At 39.4% G+C, this 24,505-nt stretch overlaps 1 protein-coding gene across 1 annotated transcript in view; it reads left to right on the forward strand.

The window, feature by feature from the left end:
* MYOM1 (myomesin 1) overlaps nt 1-24,505 on the forward strand; it is a 150,125-nt gene that overhangs the window by 68,581 nt on the left and 57,039 nt on the right. Inside the window, exons 11-17 of the mRNA XM_058277490.2 lie at nt 2,963-3,104; nt 5,625-5,824; nt 7,482-7,538; nt 15,325-15,449; nt 19,613-19,796; nt 20,347-20,521; nt 22,731-22,852. Of these exons, the coding sequence (XP_058133473.1) occupies nt 2,963-3,104; nt 5,625-5,824; nt 7,482-7,538; nt 15,325-15,449; nt 19,613-19,796; nt 20,347-20,521; nt 22,731-22,852 (1,005 nt within the window). The remainder of the gene's footprint in view (nt 1-2,962; nt 3,105-5,624; nt 5,825-7,481; nt 7,539-15,324; nt 15,450-19,612; nt 19,797-20,346; nt 20,522-22,730; nt 22,853-24,505) is intronic.

The following is a 24,505-nucleotide window of genomic DNA, read 5'->3' on the forward strand; positions in this document are numbered from 1 at the left end:
CTCTCCCTCTCTCTCACACACATACATATATATGGAAAGGGAAAAAAAGAGAAATGATAAAGTGATAAAGGGTATAAAAATGGCATGAAAGAAGAATTACAAATGGCAAATAAATATATGAAAAAGTTTTCATCAAAAATCAAAGGAATGAAAAGTGAAAGGAGTTAATTTTTTATCTATCATATTGAAAAGATTAAAATATTTAAAAAACCTATTGGGGTAAAGAATAAACACTCCTATACCCTGCTTGTGAGTGTAAATTGGTTCAACTTTTCACAGGATGTTTTGCCACTATGTATTGAAAGTGCACATTTACAAGAACTCTGGTTTTAGGAATTTAAGTTCATTGGCCAAAATTGAAAAAAATGTTTTATTGGGAAAAACTAGAAAAAATCTAGGTATCTGCCAATATGAGCGTTATTAAATAAATTATGATAAATGCTACATATAAACAATGGAATATCACACAGCAATGAAAACTAATGTATATCTATATTTATTGATATAGAAACATCAAGAAAAAACAATTTACATGAAAATATACAGTACTACACCATTTTATTTTTAAAATAATCATTTTTTAGTTTACAAATATAGAAAAAAAATCTAGAATGATATAGGCCAGTATGTTAATAGTAGTTCCCTCTGAGAGATGGAATTAAAAGGGATTTCAACGTATCATATTTTTAATTATCAAATATTTTACAAGTGTGCACTACTTTTTTGTGAGGTACTAGGGGCTGAGATTGAACCCAGGACCTTGCATGTGGGAAGCTGGTGCTCAACCACTGAGCCACATCAGCTTCCCTGAGTTAATTTTTCATTTGTTTGCTTATTGTTTGTTGTTGTTTTTTCAGGAGGTACTAGAAACTGAACCCGGGACCTCTCATGTGGGAGGCAGGCACTCAACCACTTGAGCCACATCCATTCTCTGCACTACTTTTATAATGAAGATAAACAATAAAATTATTTGCATTTTGAAAAAATTTATTAATAGTCTGAGTCAGAGGTTAAAATATAAAGATTAACAGGATAATACTTGACCCAATTAGTCAAACCTCTGAAAAGTTAAGCTATTTGGAGGGTTAAATAGGGAGGAATAGAAACTTAGAAGAGGACTGATGTTAACTGCATGGGTTCCATGGGCCACATACTGGGTAGCAGTTGTAAGCCAACTACCTTGACAACAAATGCCAGATTGCTGTGTCACTTATCCTTACTTACCTATGCTGCTTCGCAGCTGTGTATGCTCTTGTCATTTCAAGTATATGTTATTCTCCCAACTATATTGTTACTTCTTAAGAGAAATATGATCTTTATTCTTTAACTTTGTGTTTAGCATCTAGAAGAATATTAATACACAGTAGACACTTAATACCTTGAATGAATAAATGAATAAATGAATGCTTGAGTACCCTGAAAGACTGGCAAGCCCTCTACGTGAACCCATCTTCCAAGCAATTTTTTTAAAATGCTGAAATATGGCTCTCTATACGCTGGGCTCTGTTCTGGCATATCCCTGCTATTGTACATGGACACAGTAACTAAATTCTGCTCTACTGATGCAAGTGCTCATTGCATCTTTATGCAACTTTATGCAAAAGGATATAATGGAAGGATGCCTTCTATGCCCCTCATAGCTGAGTGACTTTCTAGCTATGCCTCTTCAGCCATATAGGCATGTTAGCTTTAGCATCTCTACCTCAATGCTACCTTTGATCTCCCTCCTCCATCAGCAGCATGAATCTCCTCTTTCCAGTGCTCTCAAAGACTAGAAGAAAAGAAGTTTCTCCCCACCCCAAATCCTCCCTGTTTCCCATTGCGTGGCATGCAGGGGTCCTGCAGCAGGTACTGGGCGCAATGATTTAGTTAGATTCTCCTATAGCAATTATACAGGGCAATTTGCCTAGAGATGCTTTACTGCTGATTAATGGGGCAAGAAATAGAATGTTCAGAACCAAAGTGGCTTGAGCTCTTCACAAGCAATGCAAGCTTATTACAGTCTTCAAATCATACCGGTATTTCTGTCATGTTATCAGGGGTTTTAGTAACTCATAAGTGCTACAGAAGTCTAGACTATGGGAAAGGAAAGTCAACAAGAATGTTTCCCCTTGGGTGGCTGGCTCCTTCAGGCCTCAGCCTCTTCTGCTACTAAACCCATTTACGCAAGGGTGGGTTAGATGCCAGGAAGAATTGGCAAATGTGGACCCTCGCCAGGGACTCTGACTTTTGTCTTAGTAGTTCTCACGTAGAAGTTACAAACATTCTTTTCATTCCCTTCCTCTCCTTCTCAAAACATTCCTGATTCACTGATTTAGCTGTGCCTGAAGACACACTGCAGAGGACCCCATTTCATAACACTCCCTGTCCCCCGTTTCCTCTATGTTCTGGACTTCCCTAATCTCATTGAAACTGAGCTCAGATGCGGGTATTGCATCAGACTTTCTTCTGAGAATACCTTCAGTTTGGGAACAAACACTTTAATAAAATGAATATTTGCCTTTCTTTTCCACTATCTATACTGGTAGTTGCCCAGTATAAATAGTAGTGCACAGAGCTCCAAGGTTCTTATTCTCTTGTGGATGCCTCTAGGTGGTAAGAGAAGGGGCTGCTTGCTCCCCTGTGGAGTCTTTGGAGTTTCTGAGTTAATAGCATTGCCTCCTCTAACACGTCTATGTAATGTTTTTTTAGAACATTTTGTGCAGGCACAGGTCAGGAGGCAAAGGTCATGGGTCATTTTCAGACTTCTCTCTATTTTCTAACATAATGTTCTGCCTCCTGAAGATGAAACACACACATTGTTGTGTTGGAAAGCAAATTACAAGGTCGAAGTTTGCTCTCTTGGGGCCAGTGATGTAACTGAGATGGTGGGGTGGTAAAATATACGTACATTAAGATCTCAGTCTGCCCAGCTGACAGAGTGCATTTGGAAATGTTAATGGCTCCTTCTGTATCTACACAGATGCCGATGCGGAGATCGAAGGCGCTCCAGCTTCTCCCTTGGATGTGGTGTGCTTGGATGCCAACAAAGATTATATCATCATCACTTGGAAACAGCCAGCTGTAGATGGAGGGAGTCCTATTCTAGGATATTTTATTGATAAGTTAGTGCTGAGTCTAACTTCACCTAAAGTTTAAATTATTTAGTCATAGTGATGCATGCTTGATTGCTCCCATCATTTCTAGGTGAAATATTTCCTTTTCTGATCTCTCTCTCCCTCTTCCCTTTCCTCGCTTTTCTTCTCTTGCTCTTTTTTTTCCTGTGTTAGGGTCAGATATGTTCCACTAGTGTGCAATGGGTTTGTTCCAAGGTGTATTAAACCCAACATGTATAGCAATGAGTAAATACATGTCCATTACTGAAGTCGAGGGCGCAATACCATCCAGAGAAACATTTATAAGAAACTATATAGTATTTAACCATACATTAAATGCTGCCACATTATTTCATCATTTAGTAATGAACTGTAAAAATTTAGATGGAGTCTTTTTCATACTTACAGTTTCTGCTTTCTTGGTCTTTGGCAGATTTCCAAGGTAGTTGCAGGCTTTGATCAGTGAAAGGTCAGGGACAATCAGTACCTTCTTTTCTTGCCTTAGCCATGATAAAAATAACCATATTATGGGGACCATTAGGCATTTATTGTGTGCATGTTTCTATTCTAAATGCGTCATGTGTATGAACCACTCGATCCTCGTAAACAACCTGTGTGGTAGGTGCTTGTATCACGTGTTGGAAACGAGGCCAGTGGCTAGTGAGGAAAGCTGGATTTGACCTCACGCAGTTAGATTGGGACCTGGACACTAACACTGGACTCCGACCACCAAGAAACCCCCTTCCATTCTAGCTTCCCCAGCTCAAGCTGCTCCTCACCCAGAAAGACAGCTGTGGGCGGTGACCAGAGCACTCCTTCCTCAGTTCCTTAGTAACGGGGCTCCAGATGACATTCCAGAAATGTCATATGCATTCAAGGCAGGCCATACCCTGGAGCAGGAAATATAGCCATGGCCTCTGGGCAAGATAATCTGGGTAAGTTTCACTTTGGGAAACTTGATTGGCCTTCTTGATCTCAGCCTTGGTCTGCCTCCATTGGATACAAATAGGCTCTTGCAAATAGAGAATGCATATGAGCAGGTGAGTTACTCCCCTCAGCCCACCTGTCGCAGAACTCGTATTCAAATACCAGTTTGGCTGTACATTTGCGTTCTCTCGGTTCCAACCTGCTAGAGAAGTCGCGAAGCAGCGGTTCTCCACTTTTCTTCTGCACACTCTGGTATCGCTGGACCACTGGGACAGTATCTGGACAAACAGGGAGAGTCCTGGCAGGATCTCTGGAGACAAGGTTATCCGAAAACCTGCCCTAGCCCTCTCCCTCCTGCTCCCACAGCCCTCCCCTAGCAGCTCCAGGACTTTTACAAAGGAAAGATTTAGGGGAAAGTGGATGGAAGGCAGGGATTGAAGCTAGATTAATAGAACTTTACATAAGGTTGAGAAAAATATCTGTTGTCTGTAGCAAAGAATGGAAGGGCGATAGTGACGGAGGGAAGATAAAGCCCTCACACCACGGCCTCTGCACTGCCATTGGCAGCCCCTCGCCCCTGGCAATGACTTGAGAATCACACATTTTGGACACAGCCATGTTGAGGAACTGATAGAACCTAAAAGTGCAGTGCTCACTCCTAAAATAGATGGGAGTTACATAATCCCAATGCTGAATAATCCAGTTGCTGAGCCCTGAAAACCTGGTTTCAATCTCCTCTCTCACTCTCTTTTTAAAATGTTTTATTATAGTAACATATATACATCTCAAAATGTCCTGTTTTAACCACTTTCAAATGATATGAATTGCATTCAAAACATTGTGCTACCATCACCACCATCCATCACCCCAAATTTTTCATTACCGTAGAAACTCTGTGCCCATGAAGCAATAGTTCCCCCTTCTCCTCCAACTCTCCACCCCTCCATCCCTGCTGATCTGTAATCTACTATCTGGATCTATAACATTTGCTTATTCTAGGCTCCATCTCGTTTCTCAAGAAACAAATAAATTATAATACCTTCCTTGCCCTTCAACCCTCATGGGTTGTCGTGATCATCAAGGGAGAAAATGTACTGAGCTATTCCCAAACTACAGTACAAGTAGGTTATCTTTAAGGTGTCAAGTTTCTCAGCAGTAGTTCCATTTTAAAAAGATAATGCTTGGGGAAGACGAAGGAAGGAATCACTAATTGTGGAATTGAAAACATTAGCAGGAAACTGGGGATCCTCCCCCTAAGTCTCTCAAATGTAAAGGCTGTAAAAACGTGCCTGCTTCTTTCTCTGGGCTCTCCCCAGAACTTCTCTGCGTACGTAGCATGCAGACCCCTCGACTGCATGCATTTTATGAGGTCAATGAACATGTGCGTTCAGAAAGCATCTGAGACTTCTTTTTTCTTGTTAAAGAAGACACATTGCAGATGAGTGGAATGGAGAACTTGTAGTTAAATAACTAGTGAACCACTCTTGAGCTTGATATTTTATAGAAAGAAGATCCGAAGCAACTGAGTGGCTTTGCAGCTTTGGAGGTATTAATTTAGCCATTCTTCATTTAATATTTTTTCAATTACCCCTTTTCCTTTAGATGTGAGGTGGGCACAAATAACTGGTCTCAATGCAATGACACACCTGTGAAGTTTGCACGTTTTCCAGTCACTGGATTGATAGAAGGTCGCTCCTACATATTCCGAGTTCGAGCTGTGAATAAAACTGGAATAGGCCTGCCATCCCGAGTTTCTGAGCCGGTGGCTGCTCTGGATCCAGCTGAAAAAGCCAGGCTTAAAAGTAAGCATTTTTCAGAATTTTCCCTCAACTTCAAAAAGTCTCCAAGAATAGACCTCTCTGAAAGGCTATTCCTTCCCCTTCCACTAGAGGGAGGAGAGAATCGGAACATTTTGCCTTATAAGGTCAGTAAAAAGGCCTTGTATGCGAAATAAAATATGAACATCTCAATAGCCTGGAGAGCATTTTTGTTCATTATATAAATACGATTTTCTTTCTGTTTCAAGGTGAATTTCTTAACCTTGAAGTAGGGCTTTAGAGCATTACTATCTCAGCATGCCAATTTCCTTTATATCATAGAAAAAGCAGATTTACAACATTATATCTGATCTCTACTTGAGTTTCCAATTTGGCAGTCAAAAATATTTTTTCATATCTTTAATCTCCAAATCTCAATGTCAAAACCATGGTCCATGAATTCTGCCCTCCATTTGTTTCATGGGAACCCACATGACATCCCTAATAATAGGGATCATAAAAAGACATTAAAAGAATTTTTGGAAATAAGATTAGTCTACACAGGTCTCTCAATCTTGGCACTACTGACACTTTGGGCTAGAGAAGTCTTTGTTTGGAGGGTGGGAAGGAGGTTGTCCTGGGCTGTAGGATGTTTACGCACCCTCTTTTGCCCCTACCACTAGATTCCATCAGTATCCCACCCCAGCTGTAACAACCAAAAATGTCTTCAGATGTTACCTAATATCCCCTGAATTGAATGTCTTCCAATTCAGATCACCCTAGTTGAAGCTTCCTGGTCTATGCCATTTTCCCAGTGTTATTTTTTACCTTAAGCACATGTAGAGGCACCAAAAATTTCTAAGTAAAAGAATGCCTTTTCTCCCCATGAAACCCTGCCTAATCAGGTTCCTCGATTGCTTTCCAATCCCTTTTCACCCACCATCCTCCTCCCTCTTTTCTAAATTTGTAAATTCTATCTCATACTTTCATTTACTCTTCTTTTACAAATTCCAATGGAAACATGATTTGTTTGAATTGAAAATAAGCAGCCTTATCACCTTTCTGTTTTTGCACAAACTCTGATGAAAGGCACTCTACTAAAGCAAGAATTGAACTGCTCTTTCTGTCTGATATGCATGGTAGCACAGAAATGAATTTTCTCTTTAAGTTTACACTGCCCATCACATCCATTTTCCTCATTCAGGATCAAAATTGAGTTCCTTAGTAGATAACACTTTTCAACATGTGATGGGGAAAAAATTGCTTTCGCCAAGCAGGAGTGCGCCCCTCTCTCCTCTTCCATCCTCATTATGACTAGGCTTACAATAAATAATTCTAGAACTATTTCTCCGAATACAGAGTATGTCTTCAGAAGGGCCTAGAAAATCTACATGTTTCAGGAAACTCCTACTAAACAGTGAAGGAACACAGGATATTTACCTAGGTTGTAGGAGCACAATTCCAGAACAAGTCGATTTAAACAGTCCATGCAAATAACCAGGCTGCCACACACTGTGAGTCCCTTGAGGGCAGAGGAATTATCCCTCACAACACCACGCCCATACTCAAAAGGAAACACTACGAAAATACTTGGTAAACTAGTAACAAGCCCATCTGTGACTACTCTGGCCAGTTTATCAGTGCAGTTGAAACAGCTAAACTGGGTGTTAACTGTTTATTTTTATATTTTTCCTTGGGTCAGGTCGTCCTTCAGCACCCTGGACTGGACAGATCATTGTCACTGAAGAGGAACCTACAGGTAAAAATTCCTCAGATATTATTGCCAGCATCTTTGCTATGCAGTTAAGCTGTTATTGTAGAGGGTATAGCATGTGGTATTTAGATATTTGGAAAGAACATTCTAAATCAAAGAAATGTTTGGAGATCATGAAGTAACTTGTTTTGTCTGAGATTTGCATTATTTTCCCATTTTGTTGAGCTATTATTGTCATACAATAAATTGCATCTATGTAAAGTATACAATTTGATGTTCACACGTGTATACACCATGAAACCATCACCATGATCAAAATAATGTGCTTACCCATCACCCTTAAAATTTCTTCATGCCCCTTTGTAGTCCCTCCCTTCTACTCCTCTAATTCCACCCCTACCCTCTACCTCCCCACTGTCTCTAGGTCACCACTACCTGCTTTCTGTCATTAAAGGTTAGATTGCATTCTCTAGAATTAGAATAAATGGAAGCATATACTATGTACTCTTTTTTGTTCGTTTCATTCACTCAGCACAATTATATATATATATATTTTAACACAATTATTTTGAGACTTATCCATGTTAATTCCATTCCAGTTTATTCGTTCACTGTTGAAAGTGTCTATGAACATTTGTGTTAAGTGTTTGTGTGGACCTAAGTTTTCATTTCTCTTGGATAAATTCTTAGGAGTGGAATGGAGAGGCCATATCATAAATGTATGTTTTTTGTTCTCTACCCCCCACACACATTGTTTTGCTCTCACTTTCTGCTTTCTGTGTCCATTTGCTGTGTGTTCTTCTGTGTCTCTTTGGACGGCACCAGGAACCAATCCTGGGACCTTCTGGAGTGGGACAGAAGTGCTCAATCTCTTGTACCACCTTAGCTCCCTGGTCTGCTGTGTCTCTTATTGTCTCTCCTCTATGTCTCTTTTTGTTGCATCATCTTGCTGTGCCAGCTCTCCACATGGGCCAGTACTCCACAAGAGCCAGCTCTCTGTTTGGCCCAGGTTGCCATGCAGGCCAGCTTGCCTTCACCAGGAGGCCCAGATGTTGAATCCTGGACCTCCTATATGGTAGACAGGAGCCCAATCACTTGAGCCACATCTGCTTCCTGAGAGAAGAATGTTTAATTTTTAAAATAAGCTCTCACACTGTTTTTCAAAATGTTTGTACCATTTTACAGTCCCCCTGGCACTATATGAGAGTTTCAGGTGCTCAATTATTGTCACCATCGACTGGTATGGTTAGTCTTTTGAATTTTAGCCATTCTAGTGGCAAGTAGTAGTATTTCTATGTAGTTTTTTTTTTAAGATTTATTTTATTTATTTACTCCTTCCTCCCTGCCCCAGTTGACTGTTCTCTGTATCTATTTGCTGCATGTTCTTCTTTGTCCGCTTCTGTTGTTGTCAGCGGCATGAGAACCTGTGTTTCTTTTTGTTGCATCATCTTGTTTTATCAGCTCTCTGTGTGTGCGGCACCATTCCTGGGCAGGCTATACTTTCTTTTGCACTGGGCGGCTCTCCTTATGGGGTGCACTCCTTGCACGTGGGGCTTCCCCACGTAGGGGACACCCCTGCGTGGCACAGCACTCCTTGTGCGCATCAGCACTGAGCATGGGCCAGCTCCACACGGGTCAAGGAGGCCCGGGGTTTGAACTGCGGACCTCCCATGTGGTAGACAGACACCCTAACCACTGGGCCAAGTCCACTTCCCTCTATGTGGTTTTAATTTGCATTTCCATCATGGCTAATGATGTACAGTATCTTTTCATGTGCTTTTTTGCAATTTCTCTGTCCTATTTGACATCTTTGCCAAATACGAGTTCACTAAGATGTTTTTGTCCTATGTTTTCTTATGGAAATTTTATACTTTTAGCTCTTACATTTAAGTCTATGATCCCTTTCAAGGTAATTTTTTGTATATTGTGTGAAGTAAGGGTTGAATTTTTTTGGGGGGGGCATTATGGCTAATTGTTTCAGCAATATTTACTGGAATACATTACCCTTTCCATATTAAATTACTTTGGCACCTTTGTAAAAACTCTATTTTTTATGAATCTATTTCTGAAATCACTATTGTTTCCCTTTGATCAATTTGGCTTTCTTTACCCAAGTACCATACTGCCTTGATTACTTATTTTGTAAGCTTTATTGTTTTGTTTTGTTTTTTATAAGCTTCATAATCTTCATATTATAAGTCCTTTAATCTTGTTTTTCTTAAAAATTATTTGGTCTATTCTGAGTCTTTGAATTTTTGCCCACTTTTATACTATTAAGTTAACTGGCCACATTTTTATAGATGCTGGCAAAAGACGTGGGACTCCTGGGTCTAAGGCAAAGGACTTGTGCGCTTACAGCACAGCAGGCTGCACGAGCTTCATGTCCCCCTTGTGCCTCAAGTCCCACAGGGATTTGGAGCAGCAATAGATGGATGCTACATGCACAATGGGTTTGTGCCACAGCCAAGAAACCATGAGCTTAGAAACCCTCCAGATTTATTGGGGGATGAGGGGGTGCTTACAAACATACCTAAAGTTTCTCTGGAGAAAGACATTATTATCCTGGTCTGGAAACAAATCTGCTCTCTGCCATGGAGGATATACTATCTTTATATTCCAGAGCTGAATGTTATAAAAATATCCTTGAAAAGACAGTTTAGAAAAAAGCTGATACAGTTGTACAGAAGCACTATGAGGAATTGTCTCCCAACACCAGTCCTGTTACTCCATCATGGCCAGAAGCGGACATTGAGAATCACATTTTAAATTGCATTTGAAAACTATGACTCCATCCCTCTTTTTAAAGATAGAAAAGATAATTTTTGTCATTGCTACTCTTTTTCAGGACTGTCTTAGTTTACCTAAGGGCTGCCAATGTGATATTCCAGAAATGGGTTGACTTTTATAAGGACAATTTATTTGGGGTTAAAGCTTACAGTTCCAAGGCCATAAAATGTTCAAATCAAGGCACCATCAGAGATGCTTTCTCAGCAAAGGTCAGCACTCATCAGCAAACACTTCCATGGTGGTGTCTCTTTCAACCTCTGCATGCCCATGTTTCTGGTCAGGCCAGAGCTGAGATTCCAAGCAGGCTCTGCTGGCCAAATTCATGGAAGAAAAACCACTCTTCTCCCTCTTGCCACATCCTCCCTCTTCCCAGGAGGAAGATGTCTTTTCCCATATCAATTGGCTGCGATGGGCCATGGTTTAATCCAGGCTGCATACCTTGAGGGTGGGAGATGGGTTCCCTTCCCAGCAACTGTGGGGGGTTAGTAACTCACAGTTGTGTTTTCAGGTTCTTTGTCTCTCTGTCTCTTACCCTCCTGGAGGTTGCATAGCACTGTCTTAGTCTGCCAACCCCCAAAGCAGATCTCTCTGAAAGCTTTGGCCCTTTCTCTGTTGTTTTTATGAGAGAGTTGAGCCCTGCCTGCCTACTCTGACACCATCTTCCCAGAACTCCACCAGATGATTTTTAAAAATTTTTTGTTTGAGATGATTTCATTTACACCAAATGACTTTTTAATCTCCTTATGTAATTAAAGAAAAATAAAAAGAACTCAATGCAAGGAACTATTTCATAATTGTTGGAAAATTTGTGAGTTCCTATTCAGAGCTCTTTAGTTCACTTTGCCTAGAAACATATATCCTTTCCCTAGTGAAATTGCTACATCAACCTCTTTGAGTACCACACTTACTTGGTTGGTAATTTTTCTCATCTACTACAGAAATTATTTATATAAATATAAATATTATAGTTATACATTAATTATTTTTCTGAATATCTTCTATTCATGAAAATCCTGGCTTAAGTCAATAGCTAAATCATTAAACAATTTTACATTAAGTTAAATATTAATTTTACTAGTTACAAAGTATCCTAGAATTTACAAACTCATGAAATAGTAATTCATTGGAATGTGTAATTTGCATTGTTTAACCTTTTGTGCTGCAAGATTCTGTGATTATTATTATTAGGTTGGTTCAAAAGGAATTGCGGTTTTGGACCATGAATTTTAAATCCTTATAACTAGGCTCAAACATTTTTATTAATCAAAATAGGAACCATAATAGTCAACACATTTTGCCAATGAGAAATAAGCTTGTTTATTCCTGTAGCATAAAAATCTGTCCTTTGGGATCTGATGAACTCTTGAAAGCATTTTTTGCACCCTGATGGCTGTAAAACCATTTTCCCTGCAAAAAAATTGTCAAGATGCTTGAAAAAGTGGTAGTTGGTTGGCGAGAAGTCAGATGAATATGATGGATGAGGCAAAACTTTGTAGCCCAATTCATTCAACTTTTGAAGCATTGGTTGTGTGATGTGTGGTTGGGTGTCGTCATGGAGAATTGGGCCCTTTCTCTTGACCAATGCTGACTGCAGGAATTGCAGTTTTTGATGCATCTCATTGATTTGCTGAGCATACTTCTCACATGTAATGGTTTTGCCGGGATTCAGAAGGCTGTAGTGGATCAGACCGGCAGCAGACCACCAGTGACCATGACCTTTTTTTGGTGCAAGTTTGGCTTTGGGAAGTGCTGTGGAGCTTCTTCTTGCTCCAACTACTGAGCTGGTCATCGCCAGTTGTCATATAAAATTCACTTTTGGTTGCACATCAGAATCTGATATAGAAATTTTTCATTGTTTTTGTGTAGAATAAGAGAAGCCAACACTTCAAAATGATGATTTTTAAAATTTTTGGTCAGTTCATGAGGCACCCGCTTACCAAGCTTTTTCACCTTTCCAATTTACTTCAAATGCTGAATGACCATAGAATGGTTGACATTGAGCTCTTTGGCAACTTCTTGTTTCGTAAGAGGATCAGCTGCAATGATTGCTCTCAATTGTCATTGTCAGCTTCCAATGGCTGGGCCACATCACTCTTCTCTTCAAGGCTCTCGTCTCCTTTGCAAAACTTCTTGAACCATCACTGCACTGTATATTCATTTGTAGTTCCTGGGCCAAATGAGCTGTTGATGTTGTGAGTTTTCTCCACTCATCCATTTTTAACTCAAATAAGAATATTGCTCAAATTTGCTTTTTGTCTAACATCGTTTTCATAGTCTAAAATAAATATAAAATAAACAGCAAGAAATAAGTCATTAGCAAAAAAACAAAGTGAGAAGTGCACATTAAAATTATAACCACATTTATTTAAGAATGTATGCAAATATCAAACATCAAATATCAACAATGCAAAACCACAATTACTTTTGCATCAGCCTAATATTACTATCTGTGATGATTATTGCAAGCACTCAATTAAGGCCAAATCACAGAAGTCCTAGGCTAATAATATGTTGGCTTAAAACCCCAATTGTTTCTCCATGTCATTCATGTGATCTGAGGCAAGCATTTCAGATCTAATTTAGCAAAATATATCTTTATATCAAGTAATGGAATAAATTGAATAAACTGGGCAAGATAGGCAGCTTGGATATCACTTAACCAATGACAGCCTCAGTCAACTGCTCTAAGATTACACTTGGCTGCTGAAAAGTAAGTTCTTTCAATGGAACTGGACAGAAACCAATATAATAGAAAGTCACTATCCTTGCTGTAACTTGTCATGTCTACCAAAGGGGACCTTATGTATTGGGAGAATTTGGCTCATGAAAATTTTACCCAACACTAAAAGCATCACCTTAGTTTATCACAGTGAAGCTACTTCACCAGAAAGTGACACCAATTAAGTGTGGGCAAGCTGCCCGATGCACACAGAGGTCGATCCTGTGACACTGGGTTTTCAAAGAGAGGAAGAACTGTATTATAATGCACAATTATAAGGAGAACAGGAGGCTTGTGGGTCTCAGATCTGCTTCCCCAAACCAGTGAAACACTGAAAGTTTTATAGTATTCAGACAAAGGCAGTCAGGCTCAGGATAGAGTTCAGTGGCTTGAGATGACAAAGTCAGAGAAAGTCTAATTGTTGAGCATGCACAGGCTGATTACATACTTAGTCATAGGACGCATGTAAGAAAATGGCAGGCTTAATATGATGAAGGGTGTGATTTTTAGTATTAATATGATGTATAGGTTACCTATAGTTTAAAGTTTGAACTACTATGCATGTCAGGCGTGCCAATTCTGGTCAAAACTGGCCCAGTCTATCAAGAGAGTCCAGGAATTGGGGTGGGTTGTTTATGGGATGACTCAGGTTCCTTCATTAATAAACATTAAGGAACTGCTCACCAGAGCATAAGACTTTGTAAATTACAGAGCAAGATAAGGGGAAACATGTTGGGCCAGTTATGAGTTGTTAGGAGTCTGCACAGTTCTTTTTACAAAGTAAAGATTATGTAGATACAAAATAAAATATTATCAGGAAGCACCAAGGTATCTAGGTTGCAGTTCAATGAGATGTAACAGTACAAGTATTTGCTTCTGGCAACAGGCATTAGGGTTATACTTAAGTGGGTTACAAATATTTGCCTCTGGCTACATGAAAAGGTTAGCCTACTTAGTTTAGTGAATTACAATGGTTACTAGTATTTAATCAGTAATCACAATAATATATTAGAAGGTTATATCATTAGATATATTTATTAGCTCTCAGTTACAAACACATATGCAAATACATTGAAATTGCTTTCAATCAAGTACACACAGAAACAAATATAAGAAGTTAAGTGAAGGATTTTCTGGACAACCCAGGAAACCATCAGCTCAGTGTGAAATGTTAGAAACTAATCTCCTCCATCCAATACAATTAAACTTTGTAATTCCTATGTCTTCCTTCAAGCTGTTGATATACCATTCTAAATCTGCTCCAAATATCAAAACTTTACTCTTTACGTCATCCACGACCTAATGAAAAGAGACTGAAGAAGGTAGTGGATTTGGAGATTGAGTATAAGGTTGCTAGAATTAGCAAATAAAAAAATACAAGATAGCCTCCATTTTATCTGGCAACTCTAGGTAGGTATAGAACTAAAAGTTCTGAGAGTCAGAATGGATATGTTAGGGAGAAGCACCCAGATCTTGACAGTCTCTGAAGATCTAGAGTTTCAAACCAAATGAACCCTCCACAGAAATTTACCCTGCCTCAGAGTTGAGAACAAAGTAGGACACTGAGGTCCCAAGGTTCCATTGGAGTTGGGTTTACAGCTATAGTAAGGCTGGTCTCATTAGGAAGGGAGCAAGAGAAAAATCAAAACTGAAGTGAGGTAATTGCCTAATTGGTTTAAGGCTGGGCAGGTGGACTGGAAATGTAAACTCCACTGAAAATGAAAGGAAATACCAAGGGATTCAGGAGAACCCATTGGAGGCTCCAGTACCAAAAAAGAGGATCACAAAGTTCTGATCCATCCAGGAAGCTTTTTATATGTTTTTCCTCTATATATGGGAATAAATCCATGAGACGTTACCAGATAATCCCACATTACTTTACACACTGGGTAGACCTTGACACGAAAAAAAACAAAATACACTGCCTTATGACACTTTCTTGACTTCACTATTCTTTTCTTTGTGTCTGTTAGCCTGTGAACATACACTGCAGCTGTGCTGTTTAACTCAATTGTAAACTCTTCAAAGATAAGAACAGCATCCCAAGTTCCTTAGCACTATGCTCAAAATTCTCAATGGTATTCAAATGAATGGCATTTTAGAGAGGATTTTAGAGACAAGGTACTTCTTTACACCGAAGATTACTAGTGAATTCTTTCTACAGTAGGAAAGGAAAGAAGTAGAGATTTTAGAGATAAGGCACTTCTTTACACTGAAGAGTAGTAGTAAACTCTTTCTACAGTAGGAAAGAAGTAGCTCCTGATTCTCTGGGTATGCTGGGGTAACCAGAATGTGTGCTCCTCGTTTTCCCTCCTTGTTTTTCAGAGGGCATTGTTCCTGGGCCTCCCATGGACCTCTCTGTAACAGAGGCTACCCGGAGCTATGTGGTGCTAAGCTGGAAGCCCCCTGGCCAGCGTGGCCATGAGGGCATTATGTACTTTGTGGAAAAGGTAAGACTCTGGGATCAACATTTCCTTCTTGTCACTTTCCCAAGACTTCTTTAAATAAGCAGAGGTTAAATTTCCAGGGGTAATGTGGGGTTGACCTGAATTCTTTAAATCCTTATAAACTGATCTCTCTCTGCAGTAAAATGTCTATCACACCAAACTTTACCTGAAAGTTCAGGGGGCTTATAGATCCCAATCCCTGAGACTCACCCATAGACTTCTGAGAGGCCCACAGACTCCAAACTATAACCCCTGAAAAGAAAATAAATATTCCTAAAACTCTAGATTGCCCATATTACAGTGTTTTCTAGAGAATTTCTCTGTCTCCTTTTCTCTGGGGATAGCATCTCATCTCTTCTATCATTTGTCCTTCCCAGTAGAGAATGAATATCAGTGATGGTAGATGGGTGAAAACTGAGAAATTACAGTCCTTGAAAAGAGTTTAGGACAGCAAGTCCTCATGATGCCATGTGCTTAGCTAGCATACCTCTGAGTAACAAGGGTAGGAGAGGGTCAGGAATTAGTAAATAACAGAAGTTAGTGTCTATTTCTTTCCTTTGAATATCTTTAGTTCTATTGGGATTAGAATTTTAGAGGGGCAGCATACAACAAAGGACTCAAATGTGTGGAATGGACAAGAATTATATGTGACCCTATCATCTATTCAGATTTGACAGGGATTCTCTTAACTGTTTATGCCCAGCAAATGGAGAAGAGCCACAATCGGGACAAGACATTTTTGGGGCGGGGGGAGCTGACAGTGCTCAAGGACAGAAATGTCAGAGAGCCTGTTGGTAATGGCACCAGAGTCTAAGGTGCACAAGAGTCCTTGCCTAACAGGGTAATGGCTATGAGAAAAGGGACACTTTAAGATATTTCATTTAAATGGGGTCTAAAATTCATTTTGTTAAGAAAGTTTTGATTAGGACGTGATTGAAAAATGAAACAAAAATTAATTTATTTTATCTTACATGTAGGAAAATTCACCTTTTTCTTCGCAACTATATACCATTTTTTAGAACAAAAAATGGAACAGTTTTGTACATTTTTGTATAATTTTAAATAAAAATTTTTTGACAGCTTGATAACATATCCTTTACATCTTACATTCATAACAAAACCATAGAGTCTTTTTTTTTTTGGAAAAAAGTATTCTGGAGCTTAACTAATTTTCCTAAAGGCCTTTCTCTTTTATCCTCAATGCTATTGTAAGGATTTAATTTCAAGATACCTATTAGGTCACCTTCCGTGGTAATTACTGTAAGTGAATAAATATCATAGATACAAGGTTACATGTAAACATCTGAAAATTAGATAACAACATAAAACCAATATGCAAATTATCTTTATGGCCTTCTAGTTATTTAAATTTAGAGGCTCTGGAGAAAATAGTATTGGAGCTAAAAACTCTAGGGTCTATGGTTCCCCTCACTTCCTTGTTATCCATAGCAAATTGGTAACAATAAAAACACCATCTCATCATCTCTTCAACATTTGATATGGACATCTTCCAAGAGAGTCTGGTTTTACCAAAATAATATAAAGAGTTTTCTTTTTGTTAAGTTTTATATTTTCTAGATATTAAATCTCCAGTAAAATATAACTCAAGTAGCAGTCTACACATTGTGTTTTTTTTTTTTTAAATAGAGAACAAGAATAAAATCCTAGATATATTTTCACTTCCTGGTGAGTTTGCTACACACCCCTACTGAATCTCTTTGAAATGCTCCACAGGAAGAGCAGGCTGAATAGCCTCTGTGATGGTAATTACCGCCTTTCCTCTAACAATGACACAGTAACAACCTACTACTGAGGCTGTTTCTTCAGATGAGTCAACTTTGGCTTCTGTGAAGCATTTCCTCTGGTCACATAAACTCTAATTTCTCCATGAAAATCTTTAACTTCCCTCGACCTAAATACAGACGTGTCTATCAGTACGCACCTATCAGTACGGGTTAGAAGGGGACACTTACGAGTGCAGCTTTGAACAGAGAGGCCTTTACAGGGCCCAGTCAATGCACACACAGGCCCCAAGATGTGCAGTACCTGAGGACAAAAGGCACACAATTTGGGTTTTGGGAAGCAGAGCCCGTTGGGAGAGTGGAGTCCATTTCCAGAGTACTCTTTCTAAAGCATCAAATCGTTCTCCTGAGCTGCGTCTAAAACTATTTCTGATGAGCCACTTTTAAAGAGAAATGTTTCCCTATGCTCTCACCCATGATGTATTTCCATCCACCAAATGTCAGTGGGCACAGCAGCACTGTCTCTTCTGTTACTGCTGTGCTTGCTTCTGCATATAACAATTTGCCTGGAATTTGCAAGCACAGAAAGCATGAACTTACCTGTCACGGGTCATAGGCATACAAGCAGTTATGCCGTAGCTGTGCGCCTGAGATGAATGGGATTGAAGAGTAAGAAGATTCTGTCTCCAGAGCCCCAGCCTCCCTGTCTTACTGAGTTCTTCTTTGCCCCAAACGTTTCCCTTTGGTGTCTTATGTCATGAGCTCTTTCTCTCGTTGTCCTTTCAAACATCTGGTTGTGTCATAGAGAAGGGCTCGATCAATCACAGGCTGTTTCCTTTCACAGGAATGAAAATAGCTAATGTTGCCTGCATCCCAGGCACTGCTCTAAATTCTCTACACATGTTAACTCACTTCATTCTTATAATAATCCTAAGAAGGAAAACCTTTTATTTTCATCATACTTATTTTGTAGATAAGGAAACAGGCATGGATGGGTCCCATGCTCATGTAGATAATTATTAACAAAGCTGGAATCAGAAGCCTTGGGGTCTTTTTTTTGCCATACTCTATTGTCTCCCATTTCAAGCCAATGAATATATGCCTAGTGACATACCAGTACATTTATATTTGCAAAACTGTATCATCCTTGCCCAACAAATCCCAAACAGGATAAACCTGAAGAGAAACACACCCAAATACACAGTAAACAGTCAAATGCCAAGAACAAAGAGTGAGTCCTGAAAGTTTAAAGTGGAGAAGTAGATGTAGCTCAAGTGATAGAGCTTCCATCTACCATATGGGAGGACCTGGGTTTGATCCCTCGGGCCTCCTGGTGAAAAAGAAGAAGGGAAAGCAAGCCTACCCCCTGAAAATCTATCGTCCTTTATAGCTGATCAATCTATCATAAGTTTTGAATTTCTGGAAAAGTTTGAAACCGTAGCAAAATCAGGCATGGGTATGTAAATTTTTGCTTTTACTGACATTGGGCAGAGTTGAAAGTTAGAATAGGAGGGGAGAGGATTACTGAAGATGTGTGATGGTTTTCTTACTATATCCTCTACCAAACCAAACATATACCACATCCTTCATTCAGGGATTTCAGCATCACTCTAGGTCATTTAATTCCCAGGTTGTGGTCTCCTTAAATTAGTCTTCCCTATAATTTATTCTAAAATTTGGTCAAGGAAAAAAAGAACACCTTCATCTTTCACTAATTCCATTCATTGAATTAAAAACAATTATTGATTATTTGCTGTGTGCCAGAGAATTCGAGGCTCTGGGGTGTTGCAGTGAACAGGACAGCTCCCTGAACTCATGGAATTTACTTCCCAATGGTGGGCAAAGACAAAAAACAAATTTAATTTCAAGCAGTGATAAGGGTTTTGAAGCAGGGCAAGGGATAGAGAGTGACAGGAAAGGAGCAAAGAGCTCGTTAGATTGGTGATGGGAAGGGAGGGGTCAAAGAAGGCCTTTCTGTGACCTGACATTTAAGCATAGACTTGCATGATGCTGTGAGCCATTAACTAGCACACAGTTAAAATAAAACAGTTTATTAATATAAGTGTAATTAAAATGTAAATATATAACATATTAAATTTAATTATCTACCCTAAAAATTAGAAAAGTATCTGACCCGAAACTATCCTCAAAACAAATTAAGGCCTTTTGCATGTAGGTTGATGATCTCAGTTAATGAGGGAAGTGAAGTATTAAAGTAGCATGTTGTCCAACAGTGCAGAGCCACATTTGATTTATTAGACTACTCTGTGGGTATCACCAGCTTCATTCCCCATTTCCTCCTCATCTCTTCTTGGGCCCAAATTGCATACCAGGTACCAGTTTGTTGGCAGATAAATGAAACTGCCCAGATGCCTGGCCCCAGAGTTGTCGGGCTTTCAATGGGTCTCCCTGTTCTGGCTGCAGTGTGAAGCTGGGACAGAAAACTGGCAGCGGGTGAACACGGAGCTGCCGGTGAAATCCCCTCGCTTCGCTCTGTTCGACTTGGCTGAAGGGAAGTCCTACAGCTTCCGTGTCCGCTGCTCAAATTCAGCAGGAGTCGGCGAGCCCTCAGAGGCAACAGAAGTGACTGTGGTAGGGGACAAACTGGGTAAGTGCAGCGTGAGGGGAGGCAGCTGTGAAGGTTTTTTACTTCCATCAAGAGAAAGCTCCAAACCAAGAATCCAGTCTCTCTCTATGTATATATCACACATGTGCTATATCAGCAATTGGTAATATTACTACTAATATATCTGTTGGTATATATATGTACATATACACACATACACATACTCGTGACATCCTTCTTTCATCTTATACATTTAAATTGGTGGTTGTATATTCACGCATATATTAAACAAAACTTTTCATTCATTTTGCTTATGGAAAGTAAACTTCTCCTGAAGCTTCAGAAGTATTGCTAATGTGTTTTTTCCAGAGTTGGTTCATGGGTCCATGGGTATTTAGTTTCTCATTCTCCTCCCTAGCAAACATTTATTTTGTATGTTTTCTACTTTATCAAATACACAGTAAAATGAAGCATCCATATGTTTGACATGGTTATTTGTGTAAAAGTTATATGTATGTGCACGTGCATAAATAAGGAAAATGAAATTTTCACACCACCTGAGTTTCACCACACCCTTTTCCTCTTTTCTCAGATATCCCTAAGCCTCCCGGCAAAATCATACCAAGCAGAGACACAGACACCTCGGTGGTAGTTTCTTGGGAGGAATCCAAAGATGCTAAAGAGCTGGTCGGGTACTACATAGAGTCCAGCGTGGTTGGCTCTGGCAAGTGGGAGCCCTGCAACAATAACCCTGTGAAGGGCTCACGGTAACGCAGTGTGTGCGCAGGAGGGCGCTGGGGCGGCGCCACGAGACTCACACCCAAGGGAGGGAGACTTTTTAATGCATTATGCTTTAAATACCAAATGAGTTTAAAATTGAACCTGTCTACACGTAATGCATTTGATAAAAGATTTGCTTGTGAGGTGAAACATTTAGCAACTCATAATTCCAGTAAGAGTTAATTTGAAAGCTCTTTTTTGATTTTTCTTTCCTTTATGCTATTTGTTCTTCTCCCACCCCCACCCCCATTCTGATCTTTAACATCCAATGATGTTCGATCAATTCTCCAGGCATTTGAAATGGTCAGAGAAAAACGGATCAACATTTTACAAATTCTGAACTTCTACCTGAATAATCCCCGTGCTAAGGAGCCATAAACATCACTAAAGCAAGGGCACTCAGAATATTTTTGCCATGTCTTTATATCTGTTTGTCATGTGGAGAGAGTTTTATATATATACACACATATCCTTTTTTTTTTTGCTTTCGTGTAGTTCATCAACTGGCTTTACTAAGCTGATGGTGAATTCTGGCCTGCACCCAAACTCTGAGCCTCCTCCTGTGACTTAAGACCAATCTGAGAGGAGATCTGCGCCTGTAAATTGTCTCATGGGCTTGTTAGCCAACTGCTGATTTGGGCCACTTCTAAGTCCGAGGACCCCAGTAGGATGAACTGATTCTTTTGCAGAACAATGAGAGAAGGGAAACAAACAAAATCATGGGAGGAGGCAATGAGTTTTGCAAGGGATTCACTTAGCCTGTGTATTAAAGCATCAGTAACTTCCCTCACCAAAGTCTATTTTCACGTGTTGGAGCAAGATGGCTGCCTTCATCTCTGAGGGTTCAGGCTTCCTGGGTTCCTCTGGGCTCAGCTCCTCAGTTTTTTCCACAAGGTCAGCTGTAGACTATTAGTTGAACGGCTCTGTCTCTTTCCCCAGGGCTCCAGTTTAAGACTTTAGTATCAAACTCCAACATCAGAACTTTCAACATTAAAAACCCTTGTTTCAAAAGCTCCGACTCTGTCCTTTGCCATGCCTTTTATCTGTGGGGACTCAAAGCCCTAATGACGTGGCCCAATCAAAGCCCTAGTCATAGCTCAGTCATGCCCAGTAATAGACTAGATTACAAACATAATCCAATATCTATTTTTGGAATTCATAAGTATATCAAACTGCTGCAGCCTGTTTCTGCGTTTCCGTTTTTCCCCGAGCTCTTCAGCATTTTCCTGGCTCTATTTAGAAGCGTTCACGAGGGTGGGCAGAATCTGCCTTTCCACAAACACACCTTGAGGGGATCTAGCAGGCGCCATTCTTTACTCATTTTTGTACCTGGAACTCCACATGGCACAGTGCCTGGAAGTCCAAAGTGCTCAATAAATATTCACTCAACCGAGCTGACCTAACAGACTGAAGAATTGGCTTAGATTACATCTGCCTTTATTAAATATTTGAATGTGCTAATAGTAATAGAGTCATTAGCAGACATTTGATTTCCTCTGCTTGCAGTTCTTAGGATGGAATAAAATATTACTGTGTATTGTGCAATAGCTATTTATAGCGATCAGAGCTATTGAAGACAAGTTATTTTATGTATGAAACTGCCCAGGGACTGACACCTCATTATCAGATCCTTAAATCTAAATGATAATTCCGGAATTCATCTTTTACCTTATTTTTAGATTCAGTATAATTTCTCAAGTAATTGTGCCTTCCCTGGCATGCAGGGAGACTGACTAGTTCTCTGCGGCATGGAATAACCATATATTCCATGTCTTATATACATAAATAAATACCTGAAATGGCCCTTAATGATATTATTAATACTCTTAATAGCAATCATTTATTAAATGCTTCCTAAATGTCAGACCCTGTCATATGTATATTCTGTGGCTAACCTTGACAAGAAAATTCTTAGATTGGGCATTATTATCCCCATTTTACTGATAAGCACACAGAGGCTCAGAAAGGTTAAGGTACTTACTCGAGGTAAAACCAGGACTCCTCATTTTTTGACAGAATGATTTAAGAGAAGTACCTTAGGTCCTGCCTTGTCCAAAGTACTTGTGTTAGCTGGAGTTCTCTACATCTTTAAAAAAATGAATACTTTTCTTAAAGCCAGATCGTCTAGTTAAACTCGCAATCATTTTCCCTAATTGTCCTCCTAGGAAATTCCTTAAAACCTTTCTTTCCTTCTAGATTCACTTGCCATGGATTGGCGACTGGGGAGAGTTATATTTTCCGAGTCAGAGCAGTTAATGCTGCTGGACTTAGTGAATATTCAGAGGATTCAGAAGCTATTCAAGTAAAAGCTGCTATTGGTAGGTTTCTTATTCATCATTTTGAAGAGAAAAAAATGGCAAATTTCAGTTATAAATGAAGATACTCTCCTCTCCAAAAATTGTTTAAAGTTTCTAATGTTGCTTAATGATTCCATCCTAAGATATCATTTTCTCTAAGTCTAGGTGACATCTAACCCTCCATAGCTGTCATTTTACCGATTCTTCATCACCTAATCCAGTTTCTGTACATCCGTAGCATTTCCATCTTCACAAGTCCAAGTGTCCTCAGATATTTCCCACAAACCCTTGCGTGAGACTGTTCTAACTTCATGCTTATCCTGGGAATGGGAAGGGCCATCGATTTCATAAAGTGGTATATCACCTATAACATGCATCATCTTTCCCTATAAAGCCAATTCATCTGGGCAGAACCTAGCTTGTTTTCACTAACAGCACATTAACATGCTTTTTACAAAATCCAATAAAATTAATGCAAGGCACACGTGGGTGCTTAATCATAGGTTTCATCTCGGCTTACAAAGTAATCAACAGAATAAAACCAATAACAAAGTAATTATGTATGTATGTATGTGATGTACTTCCCAATCTTGGATAAGAGCCAAGGGGGCCAGGTAGTTCAGAGAAATAAAAATGAAATCTGTGATACTGTAACACATATTTAAAGAGAAAGATCACTTAATACCAGTTGTCTTCAGTTAACATTTGATACTACTTTTTAACTTCTCTTACAAAATGGACAATAATGAACATGTTTCTTTGAGGTTGGGAAGTACAGACCATTACTACTGATGTAACGTAGATAATTCTAACTTTAATAAAACAAGATCATTAATATTATGTTCCTTGTGCACTCTGTGGTCCTTCATTTTTCATTCTGTTGAATAATAGGACTTAAATCTTGCAAGAAGTGTCTGGGTTTTTTTTTTTTTCTTGTATGTACTGAAAACTCTGGTTTCTGCAAATCAAAATGGTTCCTCTTCTATCTGTGGTGCTTTTTGTTTGTTTGTTGTTATTCTTATTTTTTCTTTTTCTCAAATATGGAGAAGTTAAAATGTTCCTTGGTGTAAATTATGTGAAATGTATGCTTTCCATATTACTTGCAAATCTAAGTGATTTCTCGTAAGCCAAGGTGGTTTTTGTTTCTTTCGTGGTCCTAATGTTTTTTCCTTGTTCGATGAAATAAGAGCAATTTAGACTGTGTCCAGGCTCAAAGTGTTTTTGTGTTATCTGGCCATTGTAGGGGGAGGAGTGTCTCCAGATGTGTGGCCTGAAGTGAATGACTCACCAGGTGGACTAACAGCCTCCCCAGGAGGCATGCATGAAGCCTCTCAGCCAGCCTTTAAGAAAGATGCTTTGCTTGGTAGCCAACCTAACAAATCTTCATTACCCAGTAGCGCTCACAAACTGGGCAAAACAGAAGTGAGTAAAGTAAGTGAAACAGTTCAGGAAGAGCTTACCCCATCACCAGAGAAAGCAGAACTTAAGGGGGAAAGTAAGTCTGCCCCTCTGACACAGAAGAAAGATCTAGGTGAGAGTTGAACAAGTAAATCTGTTCCATCTGTCTCCATCAGTGTTCCCACTTCTCACTGTGAGGTCACTCTCTGCCATCTGTGTTCACTTTCATTCGTGTTAATTCTTGATTGCATACATTTTCAATATCTTTTTGAAATA

The sequence above is a fragment of the Dasypus novemcinctus genome, chromosome 16, assembly GCF_030445035.2.
Source record: "Dasypus novemcinctus isolate mDasNov1 chromosome 16, mDasNov1.1.hap2, whole genome shotgun sequence".
Classification (NCBI taxonomy): domain Eukaryota; kingdom Metazoa; phylum Chordata; class Mammalia; order Cingulata; family Dasypodidae; genus Dasypus; species Dasypus novemcinctus.